An 18607-nucleotide genomic window follows, 5' to 3' on the forward strand; every position below is an offset into this window, starting at 1 on the left:
TTATAGAATTCACCCCTAAGTGCTCATAGTGTATATATCTGATTGCACTAGTATTCCGTGGGCTCCTGCTTTCCTTTATAGAATGGGTACCACATAGGCACCCTTATCCCCTAAATGCTTACTAAATTTTCAAGAGGCTACCATGAAAGTGGAGGAATGTAGAACACTACAGAGAGTAGTTGCTGAGGGGGTGGAGTAATAGTCAACAGAACACTTCCAGAAGAAAACATGTATTGATATGACTCTGAAAGTACCATGGTCCTTTAGATGCTCCAATATATAATGCACCAGACATTTAAGTATCTATGTAGTGAGCTATTTTTACCTGCTAGTGTTTCTATAACAATGTTTTAAAATTTATAAACAGCAATTTAAACTTCATTTAGGGGTTCTTTTACTAAGCTGTGGTAAAAATTGGCCTTAGCATGCTCTAACGCTAGTCTTTCGATATGTTAAGGGCCAAATTCTGTAAATGGCGTCTAAAATCTAGATACATCCAATTAACATGTCTAGTGCTATTCTGCAGAATAGCACAAAGGACCGTGGAATGTACCTATATTTAGGTGTGTGCATTTACACCACTGAAAACCTGGCGTAAATACGAGTGCCTAAATGTAGGCGCGTTCCTCCGAATTTGAGTGACACCCCAACACACCCACACTCGTCCTATGACCATGCCCCTTTTCAGCTATGCGAGTTGGAACGTACACATGCCTCTTTTTAGAATACTCCTAAAAAGAAGTGCACATAAATTTCAATTATTGCCAATTAGTGATAATTGGTTATTGGTCAATTATCACTGATTAGCTCGTTACTCAATTGAGTAGTGCGTGTGAATTGGCTACTTGCACAGTTTAACATGTGCTACTTGCCACACCTTATTTAGAATCCAGGCCTAAGGCCGACTTTTTATTTTTGTATTAATGGCCATACACTAATTTGGCTATTAGCACATGACTATTAAAATATTAGCACATGAGCACTTACCGCCACATATTTTGTAGGCGGTAAGGGCTCATGTGCTAATTCTGTGACAATCAGTTAACACATGGTAATACAGATGCGCTAACTGATCAGAGCAGAAATGCCCACCCAATATTTTTTAGTGCATGGTTTGCGTGTGCAGATTCAAAGATTACCACAGGACACCTGAGCATGTCCGGCGGTAAGCCATTGTAAGTTGCAATAAGTACACAATAGAGCTTACTCCAGCTTAGTAAATTCAGGGCATCTTTTACTAAGGTGCGTTCACCTTTTTAGCGTGCACTAAAATTGTGGGTGCTAAACATTAGAGACGCCCATAGGAATGCATTGGCATCTCTAATGTTTAGCACGCCCATAATTTTAGCGTGCGCCAAAAACGTGAGCGTGCCTTAGTAAAAGACCCCCTGCGCCCTTCAATGCAAAAGCTGATAATTATAATTGGCTACATGAAGGGGCATTTTCTAAAGGACGTCCAAGCGAGAATTGGGCTATCCTGCTCAAAAACGTCTTTAAAAAATGTCCATCTCACAGCCATTTTCGAACAGGAAAAACATTGCAGTTTCCTATTCGAAAATACTTATGAACGTCCAAAATGAACAGCCATTTTCCACAATAAAATGGACAAATTATGAACGCCAGTAAACCAGGGACAAGGGTGACTCTGTGGCAGCATTTCTATAAAAATAGCCACACAGATAAGAGGCAGTGAACTTTAATCTAGGTCACCCAGGATCATATTCAACTGCAACTCTGTAATTTTAAATGGCGAACCCTCCAGAAACAGGGAAATACCTACTGTACCTACCTCATAAGTACACTAGTACATAAGTATTGCCATACTGGGAAAGACCAAAGGTTTCCAACAGTGGCCAATCCAGGTCCCAAATACCTGGCAAGATCCCCCCCCAATAGCCCTCAGGCTTGTAGGTATCTTTAATATTTAGGTACAGTAGGTATATCTCTGTTTTGGGGGGACTCACAATTTAAAGGTTAAGAGAAAAAAAAGAGATTTGAAGTGAAATTTGAATGTGGGTCCCCTGGGTTACAGTTCACTACATTGAACAGATCTGCCTGCTGTTGTGTTCAGAATGACTGCAATACCTGATGTTGTCAGGGAGCCTCAGTTTCCTTTCCGGTGTCACTTTCAAGGGTGAGGAAGGGGGACAGTTACTACTGGAGGATTAAGGAGGGGTCATACCTTAATCTCTTCAGCGGTCAGCTACTCAATCATGGTACCTTTTTATCAGTGCTTTTTTTGTGCCAGTACGCAACGGTACGGCGTACCGGCACCTTTTTTTTGCTCCCCCCCCTCCCAGTGACCCCTCCCTCCCAGCGAGTCCTGCACTTCCTCTGCCCGCATCTGCAATCTTTCCCAGACCCCACTGCCCCTACCATCCTGTGTTATCCTATCTCTTTTGGCCCCTTTCATGCACCCACCTTGCAGCACCATATATCCCTCCCGTTCCACTGCGTGGGGTCCGGCAAAGATTGCGGATGCGGGACAGACGTGAGGCACCGCTCCGCTTCGTTGATTTTTTTAAAGGCTGGGTCATCATGGTGCCGGGTAGTAGGAGAAGAGGGTTGGTGGCACGGAGCTGATAGGCAGGTGGGGACTGGGTTGGGGAGGGGGGCTCAGATGGGTATGGGTGGCTGGAGGGAGGGGGAGCAGGGAAACGAGGATAGTCACTGGACATGGATGGCAGGGGAGGGCAGGGGGGACAGGAGGGTCGCTGGACATGGGTGGATGGCAGGGGGTACGGGGGCTGCTGGACATGGGTGGATGGCAGGGGAGGACAGGGGGGACAGGAGGGTCACTGAACATGGGTGGATGGCAGGGGGACGGGGGGGCGCTGGACATGGGTGGATGGCAGGGGGAACAGGAGGGTCGCTGAACATGGGTGGATGGCAGGGGGGATGGGGGGGTTGCTGGACATGGGTGGATGGCAGGGGAGGGCAGGGGGGACAAGAGGGTTGCTTGACATGGGTGGATGGCAGGGAGACGGGGGGTTGCTGGACATGGGTGGATGGCAGGGGAAGAGAGAATCGCTGGACATGGGTGGATGGCAGGAGGGACAGGGGGTTGCTGGACATGGGTGGATGGCAGGGGAGGGCAGGGGGGACAGGAGGGTCACTGGACATGGGTGGATGGCAGGGGGACAGGGGGGTCGCTGGACATGGGTGGATGGCAGGGGGAACAGGAGGGTCGCTGAACATGGGTGGATGGCAGGGGGGATGGGGGGGTTGCTGGACATGGGTGGATGGCAGGGGAGGGCAGGGGGGACAAGAGGGTTGCTTGACATGGGTGGATGGCAGGGAGACGGGGGGTTGCTGGACATGGGTGGATGGCAGGGGAAGAGAGAATCGCTGGACATGGGTGGATGGCAGGAGGGACAGGGGGTTGCTGGACATGGGTGGATGGCAGGGGAGGGCAGGGGGGACAGGAGGGTCACTGGACATGGGTGGATGGCAGGGGGACAGGGGGGTCGCTGGACATGGGTGGATGGCAGGGGGAACAGGAGGGTCGCTGAACATGGGTGGATGGCAGGGGGGACGGGGGGTTGCTGGACATGGGTGGATGGCAGGGGAGGGCAGGGGGGACAGGAGGGTTGCTGGACATGGGTGGATGGCAGGGGGGTCAGGGGGTTGCTGGACATGGGTGGATGGCAGGGGAAGAGAGAATCGCTGAACATGGGTGGATGGCGGGGGGACAGGGGGCTGCTGGACATGGGTGGATGGCAGGGGGGTAACTAGACATGGGTGGATGGCAGGGGGGATGGGGGGCCACTGGACATGGGTGGATGGAGGGCAGGGGACAGGAGGGCTGCTAGACATGGGTGGATGGAGGAGTGGGAAGGGAGAGAGAAGAAATGCTGGACATAGATGGAGGCGAGGAAAGAGTGAGGAAGGAGATGAGATGAGGGAAAAGGAAGAGAGGCGAAAAAACTGCACATGGATGTAGAAAATAGGCAGAAGCTGGATCCACTGGACAGTCAAGTCTACGGAGGACCCAGCTTTTACTTACGGATGTAGGGCAAGAAATGAAGAAGAAAGGAGGAAAGTAAAGAAATAAATGGAAAGGAAGCCCTGGAAACTGAGTTAAGAGGACAGATAGAAACAGAACCAGATACTGAGCCAGCATGATCAGAAAAACAAAGTCACCAGACATCAAATGTAGGAAAAATCATGTTATTATCATTTTAGTGTCTGGAATATGTCCAATTTGAGAATTTACATCTGTTGTCTTATTTTGCACTGGGTATACTGGAGCTGGAACAGCTTACAGAAATTATTTATAATGAAAAAAAATCACATTATTTTTTTCTCCTATACTAGTATAATATTTTCAATGATGTCTGTTTATATGCGCTATGGCTGGTATAAGGGGTGTGGCAAATATGGGTGTGGCTATAATACGGGTGGCGTCATATGTGGTGACTCCACCCACAATGAGTACCGGCACCTTTTTTTCTACAAAAAAAGCACTGCTTTTTATACCATGGATGTAATTGAAACAGGTCCCATTCAATTATCACTGTTGGATGTCCTAAATTTGGGCCCTCCCTAGTCCCCTCTAAACACTCCCACAACACAAACCTTTGCTATTTGGACAAACTGCAGTGTAGGATGTCAAAATTCTGACTTTTGAAAACTGTGATTTGGACATTGCAAACTTTTTTTGGGACATTTTAAGACATCCATTTGCTATGAAAATATGCGCCATAGAGTTTTAAAAATGTATGTTCCATGAATTCTTCAAATGCCTTAAGAATTCCCATACAGCCTCTGCAATGACCATTTGATATTGCCCCTTTGCATAATGTGTTTGCTTAGAATCACATTTCTTTATTCAGTTCCTAATTGGTTTTGCAGCATTTTTTGTTCCATATCACTAATATAGACTTCACTGTGTGGGGTGTAAGACTATAGAAAATCTTTATTACTCATAGTTCAAGCCTCTGCTTCAATGAAAAATAATTGGTTTGGGAATATGGCAAACATCTTACACACTGTGGGGTGAATTCTATATATGGAGCCAAAAAAATCACTATTCTATAAGCTGTGCATAAAGTTAAGTGCAGTTTACAGAATAGCGCTTATGTCTGGGAATTGAGCCTAAATTTAGGTGTGGCCATTTGCACCAACTGAAACATACTACTACTACTACCCATTTCTATAGTGCTACTAGACATACACAGTGCTGTACACATTATATGCAGATACTTTCTCTGTCCATAGAGGGCTCACAATCTAAGCTTTTTGTATCTGGGGCAATAGAGGGTTCAATGACTTGCCCAAGATCACAAGGAGCTGTGGTGGGAATTGACCCAGGTTGCCATAATCAAAGTCCACTACACTAACCATTAGGCTACTCCTAAACATGGCGCAAATATACATACTTAAATTGGGTGCATATCTCCCTTTATTCTATAACAATGCACTTAAATGCTAGGAATGCTCCTGTTCCACCTGTGACCCTCCCATTTCCGTGCCCCTCTTTTTTTTTTACCTGTGCCTAAATTTACACACGTAAATTCCAATTAAATCTAATTAGTGCCAATAATGTCTTGTTAAAAGCCAATTACTGGTGTTAATTAGTTTGTTATTTAATTAAATTGTGTGTGCAAATTGGGCACACGCCCAAATTTGCACACACAATTTTTGTCAACTTTTATAGAATTAGGGGGTGTACCTCTAGACATCTTAAGCCCAATTTTACATAGAACATTGGGATGGGAATTGAGAAGTTAAGGTTGGGATGTTCAAAATTCTCTGCCGTGTTACAAAATGCTCTGGCAAACGAAGAACCTTTTTGCAAAATCTGGTATAAATGGTTAGGAGTGCACATGTATTTGCCTCACATGGACAAAAAAAGCAACCTACTCTCCCCAAATTTCCACATGTTCAGCCTTTTAAAACTGATGTTCCAGAAGGTCCAGTAGGGATTAGGAGTGATTCTCATTCATAAGTACATAAGTAGTGCCATACTGGGAAAGACCAAAGGTCCATCAAGCCCAGCATCCTGTTTCCAACAGTGGCCAATCCAGGTCTGAAATGCCTGGCAAGATCCCAAAAAAGTACAAAAATTTTATACTGCTTATCCCAGAAATAGTGGCTTTACCCCCAAGTCCAATTTAATAATGGTCTATGGACTTTTCCTTTAGGAAGCCGTCCAAACCTTTTTTAAACTCTGCTATGCTAATCACCTTTACCACATTTTCTGGCAACAAATTCCAGTGTTGAATAACAGGTTGAGTGAAGAAACATTGTCTCCAATTCATTTTAAATTTACTACTTTGCAGCTTCATCACATGCCCCCTAGTCCTAGTATTTTTGGAAAGCGTAAACAGACGCTTTACATCTACCCGTTCCACTCCACTCATTATTTCATAGACCTCTAACATATCTCCCCTCAGCTGCCTTTTCTCCAAGCTGAAGAGCCCCAGCCGCTTTAGCCTTTCCTCATATCATTTTTGTCGCCCTTCTCGGCACCTTTTCTAATTCCACTGTATCTTTTTTGAGATGTGGCGACCAGAATTGAACACAATATTCGAGATGCGGTTGCACCATGGAGCAATACAAAGGCATTATAATGTCCTCATTTTTGTTTTCCATTCCTTTCCTAATAATACCTAACATTCTATTTGCTTTCTTAGCCGCAGCAGCACACTGAGCAGAAGGATTCAACGTATCATCAACGACGACACCTAGATCCCTTTCTTGGTCCATGATTCCTAACGTGGAACCTTGCATGACGTAGCTATAATTCAGGTTTCTCTTCTCTCATGCATCACTTTGCACTTGCTTACATTAAACGTCATCTGCCATTTAGATGCCCAGTCTCGTAAGGTCATCTTGTAATTTTTCACAATCCTCCCGCGATTTAACGACTTTGAATAACTTTGTGTAGTCAGCAAATTTAATTACCTCACTAGTTACTCCCATCTCTAAATCATTTATAAATATGTTAAAAAGCAGAGGTCCCAGTACAGACCCCTGGGGAGCCCCAGTATCTACCCTTCTTCATTGAGATTACTGACCATTTAACTCTACTATCTGTTTTCTATCTTTTAACCAATTTTTAATCCACAATAGGACACCACCCCCTATCCCATGACTCTCCAATTTCCTCTGGAGTCTTTCATGAGGTACTTTGTCAAACACCTTCTGAAAATCCAGATACACAATATCAACTGGCTAACCTTTATCCACTTGTTTGTTCACCCCTTCAAAGAAATGCAATAGATTGGTGAGGCAAGATTTCCTTTCACTAAATCCATGTTGGCTTTAGCTCATTAATCCACACTTTTGAATATGCTCTATAATTTTGTTCTTTATAATAGTCTCTACCATTTTGCTCGGCCCCAATGTAAGACTCATCAGTCTATAATTTCCCGGATCTCCCCTGGAACCTTTTTTTAAAAAATCGACGCTACATTGGCCACCTTCCAATCTACCACGTTCGATTTTAAGGATAAATTACATATTACTAACAATAGCTCTGCAAGTTCATTTTTCAGTTCTATCAGTGCTCTGGGATAATTACCATCCGGTCCAGGAGATTTGCTACTCTTTAATTTGTCAAACTGCCCCATTACATCCTCTAGGTCTATAGAGATTTTATTCAGTTTCTCCAACTCGTCAGCTTCGTATACCATTTCTGGCACCGGTATCTCTCCCAAATCTTCCTCGACCGAAGCAAAGAAGTCTCTCTTGCTCTGTCCTGTGCCCAGGTTCAAAATGGCACCTCTGACCCATAGTAGTAGTTTTGAGGTACTATTGCTAGGGGTCAAGCTTCCAAATAAGGGGGATGGGGATATTCACTGCCAGAGTGTGGGGTTCCTACTTGATCCTGAGGTAGGTTTGGGGTTGCTCTTGATGTGGGTTCTAGGGTAGGGGGTGGGCACCATTGTAAAAAGAGAAATACATATGTAGATGTTTAACTTGACCTTACCATGTCCTAGGCACACTCCCTTAGAAATTGTACATAGTTTGGATTTCCATATGTAAACAGCAGCTTTTTAAAATTGCTATTTGCACATGTAGCCAATCTACACATGTAAAAGCTGCTATTCACACATGAAAATGCTTCTAAATTAAAGGCCTGCTTTGTTTATAATAGCTTATATTTGTGTGGATTGTATAACAATAATATTTATTCTGTGATATTGGCGTTTTCAGTGCGATGCCCCAATTCTCAATAGTGTTAAAACAAAGGAGTTCCAGGTTTGAAACCTTTTTAATGGAGCGAATACACATTTATGCTTTACCAGATGGCAACAGCTTATAATGTACTCTGTTCTAAATATATATCCTAATATCTGAATACTGTAATTTGCCTCTGTTTTTTTAAATAAATAAAAATAGATACACTAGTAATCTGGTACATATTCATGGAGTCTTTCTATATAAGTCTCAATTTCCAAATTATTTTGAAAAATACCACTATTCTTGATAGCCATGGTTTGCAATATAACGTATGAATGGTTTGTAATGGCTGGATTTATGAATTGTTTCTTAATACATATATCAGATTAGAAAACCTGTAAGTATGTTGTAAATCCAAACTCATCCCAGCTCCATCCCAGAGAGTACTTCTGCATGGCATTAAACACATAATTTGAGCTTTTAAAGTTAACACCTAAGTGATCTTTGAAAGTTCAATCCATTTTTTTTACATATTATATATAGCAGATACATAGTCTTGGACTCATTTATACAACTACAGAACTCTGAAAAATTAGTTCATTATTTTCAGATATTATAAATGGAATGAGATAAACCACACAGACAAGTCATTAATTCTAATTTAATTTTGTCTTTGAAAATTCACTGACCTTGGGATTTCTAAGTCCTTTTTATGTTTCAACAGAGAAATCTCTGAGAAAATAGCATAACATATTTTGGAGAATATAAATGGATAAAATCAATTACAATTCAAAATAAAAAGTGCACGGGGCTACATACAGGACTTGCATGCAGGATGTCAGGAGTCAGGACTCACAGGACAGAAACAGATCGGCGAATGCGCCGGAAACCGGTGCTGAAGAAGACTTCGGCTGGCGGGGGTTGAGGACTACCACCAGCAAAGGTACCTGGTGGCGGAGGGGGGTTGTCAAAAGTGGTGGGGGGTGGGTCGTCGGCGGGGGTATCGAAAGTAGAGGGGGCTAGGGCTAAATCTGTGAGGGCCCATGCCCCCTGTGGCCCCACCTAGGTACACCCCTGCTCCAACCCCAAACATGCCCCCTCCAAGAAAAATTCACAAACATTTTTTGGCACATAGTTTTCACACACAGTTTAGGAAATCACCGCAGGATGCCTAACCGAGTAAACTTACACTAGCGCTTACTGCAGCTTTGTAAACGGGTCCCTAAGCCTACAGAGGTGCAGATGCCTCCATTTTGTATTAGTTGTTGCACTGTTAAGGTAGAAGTGCAATCAAAAGCCCATGTCAGTGGCACAGCTGCCTTTCTCTAAATTCCAGCAGCACACCTTACAATTACTGCAGAGGTTTTTACAGCTATTGCAGGTTAACATTTGCTATTAATATGCCATTAAACTGAAAAACCTTAGGGGGTCTTTTACTTAGGCGCGCTGGCATTTTTAGCGCATGTTATATATGGGCATCTTTAATGTTTAGCACATGCCAATTTATAGCACGCACTAAAAACGCCAGCGTGCCTTAGTAAAAGACCCCCTTAATGTGGTTTAGTAAGAGTTAAGTAACTATCTAAGCTACATTTTGTAACTTTGGAGTTATATCCTCTGGAGAGCATCATATATACAGTAAACCCTCAATTTAACAGACTAATTGGGGAGAGGAGGTGTCCAATATTTTCAAGTGCAATAAATCAGTTTTCATATTTCAAAACCCACAAATTTAGCTATATTACATATCACATGTGGAGGGGCATTTTCAATATGATGTCTAAGTCAGACTTCGGATGTTTTACTCTAAATGTCCAGAATCCGAATAGCAAATACAGCGATTTTTTTTCTGAAAATGGCCACTTGCTAGATGTTTTTATGCTCTGTGCATTTATCTTTTCGGTCCATTTTTGAAAAACAAAAGTGCAAATGAAACAGTGCTCAAAATCAAGCCATTGGGATATAGGAGAAGCCAGCATTCATAGTAGACTGGGCACACAGATATCCTACCAGAGCAGTGGGGCACCCTAGGGAGGCACTGCAGTGGACATCACATAAAAACTCCCAGGTACTCATCTCACCATTACCCTTAAACTGTATGGGGAATCCTCCAAAACCTATAAAAAACCTACTGTACCCAACAGTATACCACTTCAAAAGCCCTTATGGCTGTAGGTGTCACCTATATGTGGGTACAGTGGGTTTTGTGGGACTGACAGTTTCCATCACAAGTTTAACAGTTAGAGTGGATTATGGTCCTGGATCCCTTTCTCTACAGTGCACTGCACCAACCACAAAGCTACTTGAGGGACCTGCTTGCTGAACATCTGAATATGTAATAGAGACTGGTATGTACTGTTTCTTCCAAATCTTTGGGAGTGGGTGGGAGGGTGTCAGTGACCTCTGGGGGAGTAAGGTGGGTCATTCCTTTTTTGTGGCTTAGTCTTTATTAAAACAGGTCTAGTTCAAAACATTTTAGTTTTAGTCCTGGACGTTTTGGTTTTGTTCCACAATGGTAAAAAATGTTCAAGTCATAGGAACGCCCTAATCCCGTCCCCAACATGCCCCCTTGTGATTTGGATGCACTGAAGACAAAATGCATAGATAAAAGTCTGCAAAATAGGTTTTGAAAGTAGCAATTTGAATGTTTAGGCAAGCAAAATGTCCAATGCTGTTTTATGCCACTTTTTGGATGTTTTTCTCTTGAAAATGAGCCCTATCTACTGTGCATACATATAAATAAATTTTACTTGTTTTGTTTTGGAATTCTGCAGCTTCTGAATTATGTCAGCATTGTTGTTATAATACACATATAGCTGCCAGCAATTTGTCTGTTAAATCTGAAATCCGTTTAATCAGGGTCTGTTAAATCGAGGGTTGACTGTATGTTTGCTTTGAAAAGCAAAAAGTATACAAACTTGTAAATTAACATGAATGATATGAAAGGTACCATTGTTTTATTGCTCATTGGCAGGCATCAGATGAAATGCGGCACCCTGAGACTGGAGGTTAGGGAGAAATGATCACTCTTTGATTCTGTGATTTAAGAGTGTATGTGTGGGGGATGTAAAGGGTCGTTTGATGCTTTAGCATCAATTCACTTAAAACATGTCTGGTAATATCTTTGCTGCACCTCCTCTTTGACGGTGCTCTTGAGAATACAAAATAGACTGACACAAAATAGACAACACCAACCAAAGACAGGGTACTTCAAAATATGGGACTCAATAGCCACTATTGCCTTGACAAAAAATTATTTTTCAACATAGGTTTCTTCAACAGATTAAAGGCACTGACATGGATGCTTTCATGGCTCCTGATATAGCTAATTCATATATTGCATACTCAGTACTTTTTAAGAAATTACCCCTTCAAGGATAAAATTAGGTTTTATAAGCATTACATTGATGATATTTCAGCGCTGCGTGCGTCTGGTAGCGCTATACAAATGCTAATAATAATATTTATTTACTTTGGAGTGGGGATGTAGTCCTTATCGACGAATTCTATCACTGGTTAAATACCCATGATCCGAAGCTTCAGTTTAAGACGCAATATGATCATCAAAGAATCTCTTATCTTGACGTTCTGATTCAGACAGTCATGTATGCACACTGAGGAAGTATTGATTATTCTTTGGATGATCCATTTGCACTAAAAATAGACTTTTATTGAATTCCTTGGACTCCACTGTTTGGACCTCATTTTTCTGTTCGTTGCTCAGAATAGCCATTCTGATTTCCTCACACATCTCCTGGATGCCCTTGCTCATTAGATCACTAGGCTATAAAGCAAGGCATACAGTATATTCTATGAACACTAAAATTATAACTTCTAGGCTTCAGTTTTACAGAGGACTCTGCTTCCCAGGAAATGTAATGGAAACCTTACCAAGATAGAAACCAGAATAGGAGCTCTGATGATCCACCAGTAAGAGGATTCAATTATATCCCAACATCTGAAAATAAATAAAGTAATGAGTTTATACTTTATAGAAAATAAATACCAATTTCAAAGATAAAAGTCCACTGGCTTCCAATTACCCATCACACTACTTTTAAAATCTTGACTCTCATTCATAAAGTACTTCATAGCGGCCACCCCCTATCTCTCTCTTGACTTCTAATACCTTATATCCCAACTTGTACACATAGATCCTCCACTTAGAACCAACTTGTGATATCCTCACTTCAGCAGATTTTATTTGATTTTACTAGGATCACTAATTTTAGTGTTACCGCCCCAACAGTATGGTATGTCCTTCCTACCACTCTTCATTTAGCATTGTCATTTGATAAATTTAAGACTCTATTTAGAACATTTCTGTTTCATGATGTTTTTGCTTATTGCAACCTTAATCATCCCTGTCACAAAACACCTAGCCACCCACGGCCAATTAGAGGATCTATCCCCATCACGGCTCAGGTCAGTCTGCACCTGCCACTTGTGCTCTACACTAGCATTCTCCTCCCACTGACTGAGTCACAACCACCTCTTCTGGGTGAGTCTCCCACTATCATATTATCCCCAGTGATATCTAGGTTACTGAAGCCACACTTCCAGTGGTCCCACAATTCCCAGAAAGCACTCACAGACCCAACACACAAACCACCAGGTTTCTTTATCAGTCCAGACAGCAGAGTCAACATATAAAATTGTTTATTGTCTAAAAAATTGAAAAGTGGAACAAAATAGTGCAAATAGCAAATAATAACAGGTAACTGAAATATGGATCAATTATAACACTAACTAAACATCTGTATACTGTTTCAACAGTACCTTGGAAGGTCAGGACATATTCACCAAGCCTCAGCAATGAGATCTGTCTCTCTTTTCTCCTGGGCTAAGACTGAACTCAAAACCAGTAAAGTCCAAATGAGATGAGCTCTTGGGCCAATCAGAGCCCAGTCAACAAGTTTTCAAATATATACTGCTTCCTGCTTCCTGTTTGTGCCAAACTAAAGAAAAAACACTCAGGGGGTCTTTTACTAAAGCTTAGCTCGAGTTATCTGCAGCAGGACCCATAGGAATAAAATGGGCCCTGCTGCAGATAACTCTAGCTAAGCTTCAGTAAAAGACCCCCTCAGTTCTCTGTAACAGCTTCTACCCCAGACATCTTTTCCTCGTACACCCTGCACCCATCTTCTGCAGACCCGGCAACTCTCACTCTCCAAACTCCCCCCCTCCCCGGCGCACCTTAAGCCTTGCCTATCTGGCTGGCAGCATTGAGGGTGCTACTTCAATATGAGCTAGAGAATGAGCCTAAATGCATGTGTCACACGCCAAATGCATGTGACTTGGCATGTCTGCTACCACAGCTCCTTGAGGGCTTGATTTACTAAGGCTGTTTTCCCATTCCATGTCCAAAGGAAAAGAAATCTTAGTAAATAAGGCCCTTAATGCACACCTTCATGTCACTGGTACAAATACACAACCAGCCAATCAGGCTCATATTCATTCTCTCTTCCCCCTCCTCCAGAGTCTCATGCTTGCTTTCTCCCCCACACTTTGTTGTCACTCAATCTTACTTCCCCCCAAACTGTGGTAACCTAGTTTCACTCCTTCTTTAAAATTGCTCTTACCCACACTAGCCCTCTCCACCCAACAAACCAATGAACCATCCCATCAGCCAGTCTTTACCACCCAAGAAACCAGTCAGCCACCTCTCATCACCCACCAAGCTAGTCAGTCCCTGAGCCTCTCCCCCACCCCTACAAAACAAAAAGCCACCCCCAGCTAGCCAGTCAGTCCCTCCAGTCCTCCAGCCTTTCCTCTCACCCCATCAAACAGACATCCCCCAGCCCTCCAACTCTTCCAAAGCCTTCTTAAATCAGTCCATGAGGGTCTGTAACATTTAGGGCCCCAAACTGGCAACTCTGGATTCCCCCTAACTGGGGGAAGGAGGGGCCCCTGCAGCCCCCAGACCAAAAGGGCTCAGAAGCTAAATATAATAAGGTGTGGCCTTGGCCAGGCTAAATCCATAATCCCCAGCTCTGATGAACTATAAAAATTATCTCACCCATCACAAGCAAGGCAGTAGGAGCTAGCTGCGCCAATCATGTGCCTGCTCCCACACATTCTGTAGCGCCTGCCTCCTGGCATGAACAGCTGCAGCAGCAATCACTGAAGACAAGCTCTCTGCTGAAAAATTAATTAGAGCTGCCTCTAGAGCCTCATACAGGCCTGCCATACTAAGCAGTTGCCTGCTTGCTCAATTAACTTAACAAACTAAGGAAAACCTTTATTAAATTACCAGAGCTACAATAAAAAGTGATACTAATAATAATAATCAGGCAGACAACTGTTGACAGAAAAAAAAGACAGAAGAAAATTTTAAAAAAACCTACTCCCTCAAATGTCTCTTTAAAGTTTATACGGTACCGTAGATGGGAGGATAAGGAGGGGGGGGGGGGGGAGTTACTTACCAATGCCAGATGAAGCCTTTTGGGGTCAATGACAGCTGGTCTAATAAGCAAAGCCTGTGGGTTACAGCTTGGGGCTCTGGAAGGGCAGACATCTCCAAGCTCAACCAGAGAAAGGTCCATGGAGCAGTCCCTGGGAGTAATACTTAGGGTTAGGCTTGACCTCAGGGGCTGCAGGCCATGGAATGCATTGTAGGGTGACAGGCCTACTCAGAAGACATATCCTGTTGTACAAGTCTAATCTGCACCATCTGCTGGAGACAGAGTCATAATGAAATATTCCTGGCTAAGCTGCCTGTTATACCAATGATGTCATCAGAATCTACAAACCTTTGCCTCCATCTGCTGATGGGAGCACATAACTGGTAGTAGAAATAAGTACACAACTGGACTGCTCTAGCAGGATAAGGAAGTGGAAATCTGGCATTTACACACAAGTGTGCACACATATGCCATTATTCTATTCATTTCTGCGTATAATCAACATGGAAATTTTAGTGTCCACTGTGGCAAAATGGTGAATTTTCTAGCAAATGAATTATAAGAATATTTCATGAAATGTATTTCTCTAGTTTGGCCAACAGGTGGTGCATATTTTATATTTAAAGCTGTTACAGAAAAATGACTGTTCTTTCTTTAATTTAACACATAGAGGACATAACCTGCAGTGATGTGGCCAGCTACTTTTTAAAAATGCTGTTCTGGGCTCTGATTGGCCCAGGAGCTCAAATTCAGTCTGGAAATACAGGATTTGTTTCCAGTCTCAGCCAGGAAGTAGAGAGAGAAAGATCTCTTTACTGAGACCCTGTAAGCAGTTATATTCTGTAACCTGCAAGCAGCTATATTTCCTGTACTTCCCAGGCACTATCCAGGTAGTAATAAAATGTTTAGATAGTTTTATAATTGATCCTTATTCAGTTATCTGTTATTTGCCTGTTATTTTCCATCTGTTGTTATAGTTCACTGTTCAATATTTTTATGACAATAAACCTTTTTTATTTTATTGACTCTGCTTGTCTGGACTGACTAAGAATCCTGGTAGTTTGTGTGTTGGGTCTGTGAGTGCTTTCTAGGAACTGTGGGACCACTAGGAGTGTAGCCCCAGTAACCTAGAAATCACTGGGGATAATTTGAGATTGGGAGACTTGCCCAGAGGTGGTTGTGACCCAGTCGGTGGGAGGAGGGTGCTAGTGTAGAGCACGTGTCCAGGTGCAGGCGGACCTGAGCTGTTCTGAGGATAGACCCTCTAAGTGGCCACAGGGTTAGCCTCTGGTGTGTGGCTAGGTGTTTCATGACATCCAGTTTATAGAATTACTCCTTAACTGCCATGTTAACAGCTAACATGTCTTAATGAATAGGCCCCTATATAGATCAACAATGTTTTGGTTCACATAAAACTTCATGCCTCATGAAAGTTCTCCTGAGCCAAAAGATGGCATATGTATGGTTATAGTTAAAGTAACGAACTGAACATTTCTTTTGAGTACTTATATACACAGAGTAGAGAAATAGCCAAGTAGTTTCAACAGTGAACTAAAAACCAGGGAAACCAGGGTCAAATCTTTTATTTTCCAACAATGCTCCTTGTGACCTTGAGAAAGTCACATTGCCCTCCAATCTAAAACTCTTTTCTTAGAATCACTCCAATTCCACCTCTGTCCTTCACCTCCCTCCGATTTTCTCCTTTTCTACCATCTACCTCCTCCTCTACCCACTCATTTCAACTTATTCAGACTTTATATTAGGTGGCTTTAACATTCATCTTGATGATCCAACCTTAGAAACATAGAAACATGATGGCAGATAAAGGCCAGATGGCCCAACCAGTCTGCCCATCCTATCTAACCCCTAACTCTTCCTTTTCCTAAGCAATTCCATGTGCTTATCCCATGCTTTTTTAAATTCTGACACAGTTCTTGACTCCACAACCTCCACCGGGAGGCCATTCCATACTTCCACCATCCTTTCTGTGAAATAATACCTTCTTAGATTACTCCTCTTAACTTTATCGTATGCCCCCGCGTTCCAGAGTTTTCCTTCAATTGAAAAAGGCTCACTTCATGTACATTAATGCCCTTGAGATATTTAAAGATCTCTATCATATCTCCTCTCTCCATCCTCTCTTCCAGTGTATGCATGTTGAGGTTCATAAGCCTGTCCCTATATTTTTTGTGTCCAAGACCGCTTACTAATTTTGTAGCCGCCCTCTGGACCGGCGACATCTTTCATTCAAGACCTTTCCACATTTATTTCTGATTTAAATATTACTTAGCATGTGACTTTTGATGCACTCCTAGGTGGTCATATCTTACTTCTGATCCTTTCAACTTCTACTGCTCCCCACTCCTTGATCATTTCCTCTTTACTCCTTTTGCTATGGAATGATCATGCCTTGATTTCTTTTAACTATGTTACTAATGCTGTCTCTAATAATTCAACGTAAATGACCTTCCCATACAGAGATATTAGTCTCTTCTGGAGAACTGATCAAGACATTAACATTTTTCCGGTCTCTCTTTAGATGGTCAGACTGAGAAATGGAATGTATGTCTCAAAAATACCCTTAATTTTATCACCCTCTTACTATATGTTCCTCATCACTTCTACGAAGAACTGCTGATTCCTGGTATACCTCTGAGTTACACCAACTAAAACAAGAGCTTCAACAGGCAGAACAAAAGTAGCACCGCCAGCATACATCCACTTCCCTCTCCACTTACAAAAACATTGCTCATTTCTATAAAGTTTCCCTTCTAACTGCCAAAAGGTTCTATTACACTACAAAAAATATTGAAGCACCCAATACTGCTGTTCTTTGCAAAGTGCTCAAATCCCTTACCACCCTTCACTCCCCCCAATAATCCACTGGATATATATATATATATATATATATATATATATATATATATATATATATATAGATATATAGATATATAGATATATATAAACTGACTACAGCTCCACATAACCCAGTCTCCTCCTGTCTTGTCAGGCGGTCTCTCAGTATGCTGGTCCCTTATGTCCATTCTATGATTATTCTCAGTCTCTGAATGGGATATGTTCCTGAGAACTGGAAAGCTACCATTATACAACCAAGAATTAGGAATATCACCCAACCTCGTTCCATTTCCAACCTTCCAATTATTGCTAAAATTGCATAAATCCATTATCCATTCCAAACTTAGGGACTTCATTAATAAGATACATGTACTTCATCCAAATCAAGCTGGCTTTAGCAACATCATAGTACTGAAACAACTTTGTTAGGTATTACTACCTATATTCACTACTATCTGGATCAGACAAAATCTGTTCTCCTTGGTCTTTAGATCCTTCTGTGGCATTTGATCTAGTTTCCCATTCTAAATTGCTTTCCTGATTATGACGGATCAGATGAACTGACACTGTCCTCGAGAGATTTCTATCTTACCTCTCAGATTATAACTACATGGATCAATTTCGTAATTCCTCCTCCAGCTCATTTTCACCAATCTCTGGAGTCCTCCATGGATCAATCTTAGTCCCTAAATTTTTTAATATCTTTCTTGTTCCACTATTGATCCTTATACAATCCTTTGACTTTACAGAGTAACCTAGTGGTTAATGCAGCAGCCTGAGAACCCGAGGAACTAGGTTCAATTCCCACTGCAGCTCCTTTTCACTCTGGGCCAGTCACTTAACCTTCTATTACCCCAGGGTCAAAATAAATACCTGTATATAATATGTAAACCATTTTGATATACTGCCTTTCTGTGGTTACAATCAAATCCCATTCCCTTACCATGTACATTTCTGCTGAAAATATTCAAGTACTATGTACCTTAGATCCTTCAGACCCACATGGGATTCACAACATCAATACCAAACTAACATACATCACTGATTGGCACAAGGAAAATAAACTTATATTGAGCCCCAGTAAATCTAAAACTTTTCTTTCTGCTGATCCAGATATGAGAACTCTTGTCACATCTTTTCTTTGCGACACTCCAGTTCCACTAGTTCACCCTACTTGAATTCTCGGAATGACTCTAGATAGCGAACTCATATTTAGA

General features: G+C 42.2%; 1 protein-coding gene across 1 annotated transcript in view; it reads right to left on the reverse strand.

Annotated features, from left to right (window-relative positions):
* VIPR1 (vasoactive intestinal peptide receptor 1) overlaps positions 1-18607 on the reverse strand; it is a 598917-nt gene that overhangs the window by 39675 nt on the left and 540635 nt on the right. The window contains exon 9 of the mRNA XM_030197713.1: positions 12022-12088. Within this exon, the coding sequence (XP_030053573.1) occupies positions 12022-12088 (67 nt within the window). The remainder of the gene's footprint in view (positions 1-12021; positions 12089-18607) is intronic.

Source organism: Microcaecilia unicolor, chromosome 1 (genome assembly GCF_901765095.1).
Source record: "Microcaecilia unicolor chromosome 1, aMicUni1.1, whole genome shotgun sequence".
NCBI classification, from domain to species: domain Eukaryota; kingdom Metazoa; phylum Chordata; class Amphibia; order Gymnophiona; family Siphonopidae; genus Microcaecilia; species Microcaecilia unicolor.